This window comes from Rutilus rutilus (assembly GCF_951802725.1).
Source record: "Rutilus rutilus genome assembly, chromosome: 1".
In the NCBI taxonomy this organism is placed as follows: Eukaryota; Metazoa; Chordata; class Actinopteri; order Cypriniformes; family Leuciscidae; genus Rutilus; species Rutilus rutilus.
Window position 1 is genome coordinate 76871912 of NC_140209.1, and position 3566 is coordinate 76875477.

General features: G+C 46.1%; 1 protein-coding gene across 1 annotated transcript; it reads right to left on the reverse strand.

Moving 5' to 3' along the window:
- Positions 1 to 1071: 1071 nt before the first annotated feature.
- Positions 1072 to 3325, reverse strand: LOC311275557 (uncharacterized protein). Its single transcript, XM_084384676.1, has 3 exons — positions 3050 to 3325; positions 2546 to 2677; positions 1072 to 2055 (listed from the first exon to the last, which is right to left on the reverse strand). Exons 1-3 carry the CDS (start codon positions 3132 to 3134, stop codon positions 1184 to 1186), a joined length of 1089 nt encoding a protein of 362 aa, XP_084240802.1. The 5' UTR covers positions 3135 to 3325; the 3' UTR covers positions 1072 to 1183.
- Positions 3326 to 3566: the final 241 nt, after the last annotated feature.

The window sequence follows — 3566 nt, forward strand, 5'->3', positions numbered from 1 at the left end:
GCATCTACGCTAATATTAGTCTCTCTGCTTATCCCGAGGTTTATCGCAGATCCAGGCTGTATCCAGATCTGATGAAGGATCTGCGCTTGGACGTGATGACAGCGCAGTCCTGAAATGTCAACTAGGCTCTTCCCTGTGAAGGCCTCCCTTCCCCTCCCTACAGAAAGCGTTGTCGGGATAATTCCGGTTCGCGTGGCTACATGGAAGCGATAAAAAGTCTGTATTATTAATTTTAAGGCCAGACAAGTAGTACGTTGAGGGTTGATTTGTAGGGAAGGACTACACACCTGCACATACCTATAGACTGAACTCGTAATACGCATGTGCACGCCATCTGCGTTCTCACTGGTTCGCGTTTTTGAAGTTTGCGCAGAAAGAACTTAAAGAGTTTTCTGTTAAAACGGTGTCATGTTAGCGGCCCCTAAGTTAATAACTAATGATTGTTGCGACGGAAGTGAATCAATCAAACTAACTTTAGCTGGACAATAAGTTTATTCTAGAGCTGCTATAAAGGCAGAACAATCTCTGTTACTTTAATTTCCTATTATCAATGTAAAGCTGCTTTGGAACAATCTACATTGTTAAAAGCACTACATAAATGAAGATGACTTGACTATCCAGTTCTGACATAGGATGAGAACATGGAAGAACACAACGTTTACTGTTTTGTTGACTCATTTTTGACTTTATAAACTCTTTTTGAGACGTTAAGAGAAAATGAGATTTTCTGCACACTGCCTGATGAAACTAACTCCTAGCAAAGATCTGTAGTCAGATATAAAGAGAGAGAGTTTGACGCACACATGCACAGTATGCCCTCTGAAGACAAAAGACCTGTGGCAACCTTCCCTGACTGAGCAGAGGATAAATGTTCCCTTACTATACAGAGAATGACTCTCTGGCATTGCAGAGGATAACGTTAACACAAACCTTCCCTGATTAGACAGGATAAACCAACTTCCTTGACTATACAGAGGATGAAACACTTCTCTGTTGACACAGAGGATGACCACATGTATCCACAGAAATGGAGAAGTATTTTTGTTGTAACAAAAACTCCAATCAAGCAAAAACAATTCATTAAACAAGATTTATTTGGTGATAAACAGGAAACATTCAATACGAATAAAGCACTGAAATAATCTGTAAAAGAACTTGAGCATGAGTTTGGCAAAAATCAATGTCACGATTCACATTGGCCATCATGACTGTCGTGGTGATCGTGACCATCATGACTGTCGTGACCATCATGACCGCCGTGGCGACCGTGACCGCCGTGGCCATCGTGGCGACCGTGACCGCCGTGGCCATCGTGGCGACCGTGACCGCCGTGGCCATCGTGGCGACCGTGACCGCCGTGGCCATCGTGGCCGTCTTGGCCGTCGTGGTGATCGTGACCGCCATGACCGCCATGGCCGTCTTGGTCGTCGTGACCGCCATGGCCGCCTTGGTCGTCGTGGTGATTGTGACCGTCTTGGTCGTCGTGGTGATCGTGACCGTCTTGGTCGTCGTGGCCGTCGTCGTCCTCGTGGTGGTCGTGGTTGCCTTCGTCGTCGTGGTCGTCGTCGTCGTGGTCGCCTTCGTCGTCGTGGTCGTCGTCGTGGTCGTCGTCGTCGTGGTCGCCTTCGTCGCCGTGGTCGCCTTCGCCGTGGTCGCCTTCGCCGTGGTCGCCTTCGTCGCCTTCGTCGCCGTGGTCGCCTTCGTCGCCTTCGTCGCCGTGGTCGCCTTCGTCGTCGTGGTCGCCTTCGTCGTCGTGGTCGCCTTCGTCGTCGTGGTCGCCTTCGTCGTCGTGGTCGCCTTCGTCGTCGTGGTCGCCTTCGTCGTCGTGGTCGCCTTCGTCGTCGTGGTCGCCTTCGTCGTCGTCGTGGTCGCCGCCGTCGTGGTCGCCGCCGTCGTCGCAATTGTGACCACCGTGGCCGTGACCAAGGTGTACCTCAGGTCCACTTTGCGGTTTGGCCATAGGCTTCACTGCAGGCTTTGGCGGTTTGGCCATAGGCTTCACTGCAGGCTTTGGCGGTTTGGCCATAGGCTTCGGCGGTACGGCCGTAGGCTTCACTGCAGGGATACAGATAGTCATCTTTAGTCTGTCCTTTCAGTGGCATTCAGCACAAGACTCAAATCATGAATAACAAGTGTTACAGAGTGAATTGTATTTTTTCATTGTACTTTATTCATTTTGTAAAGCTATTCTGTGAAACTGTGCTATATGGAGCAGGATATGACAACAGAATTATAAAAGACACACTGGGAAGGGGGGAACAATTTCCTCCTCCTGTTTTGGTGCTTGGACACTCTCCTGGCTTTGCTGTTATGAAGGCACATGACAGAAAACATCACTGAATGCTGAAGGTCTCATTTACTCTTTGAATATAAATAATTATATATATATAGTTCAGTCTTTCTACTTCAAAGTTTCATGTTTAGTTCAACGTGTTACTCGCAGTTTCTTTGCAATTATTTGTGAAGTTTACTAGCAAAATCTGAGTGAAAGTTTTCAGCATTTCTTTTGGGAGACCTCTAGCATCCATCATTAATTGAAACTCACTGAAAACAGGCGGCACACACGCGGGCCCACAGGGAAATTGACAGCATTTATGTCCTCCAGAGCAGTCCCTATCAGAAGTACATCCTCTTTGAGACGGCACGACCGTCAGCATCACCGGACACTGACCGGACTCTACAGAGGAGGATTCCAGAGGATCGTTAAAAGGGACCAGGGAGTGTTGTAACGGTTTCAATATTTAGAAGTCAAGGGTTTTGAAATATAGGTCTCAAACTTGAAAATATGCATATATTTATCTGCTTAAAATCAAGAATAAATTCCATTTATCACTAAACTGTCAATCAGTTTTAAAGACAGAGTAGTGGGGTGTGTAATAAAGCCTAAGCACAATGCAGATAGAAGACATACAGTTAATGTGTATTCCAATCAATTGACTATTGCAACTAAAATGTACTGTAGCTACATGTTCAAAAGAAGTCATATTTTGTAAGGCACTTATTTATGCATTTCTTCAGACTGTGTAATGAAGCTAAAAGATCTTCTCACCTGCGACTCCAGCGAGTGTTGTGCACAACCATGCAGACAGGCACAATAAAACAACTCTCAAGGAGCAGTACACTCGAGCTGTCATCCTCTCGACCTGTGATCTCACAATGAGCTCTGCTTGAAAACGCGCTGAATTAGTCAGTCAGGAGGAACAGTGAGGCACACAGAACTACTCTGAAAACATGTGCTGCTGAATCCCGCAACATAAATCACTGTATAAAAGTTTCTGAAAACGTGTTTTTAAAGCTCCAAGGAGGTCTGGGTAACTCCAACCCTGATCAAACACACCTGCCTGTAGCTTTCTAGTAGCCTCATCTTGAAGACCTTGATTAGCTTGTTCAGGTGTGTTTGATTAGGTTTGGAGGAGCGGAGCGCTGCATTCACGCCAGATGTCATAATAATAACCGTAATTAGTATTATGAACAATGCCTTATGAGAGGATGAGATTAAATCAAAAGATAAATCAGGTAGGAAGAAAGTGGAATATTGAAGGTTTGTTAGGCACAACAGGAGATGG

Bases quoted from the DNA above. Each gene is read 5' to 3' on its own strand.
- LOC311275557 (XM_084384676.1), bottom strand. From the start codon at position 3,134: ATGACAGCTCGAGTGTACTGCTCCTTGAGAGTTGTTTTATTGTGCCTG. The intron at 2,678-3,049 runs GTGAGAAGATCT...CCTCCTCTGTAG, and splicing joins AACACTCGCTGGAGTCGCAG to AGTCCGGTCAGTGTCCGGTG. The intron at 2,056-2,545 runs GTGAGTTTCAAT...GTATCCCTGCAG, and splicing joins GTGTGTGCCGCCTGTTTTCA to TGAAGCCTACGGCCGTACCG.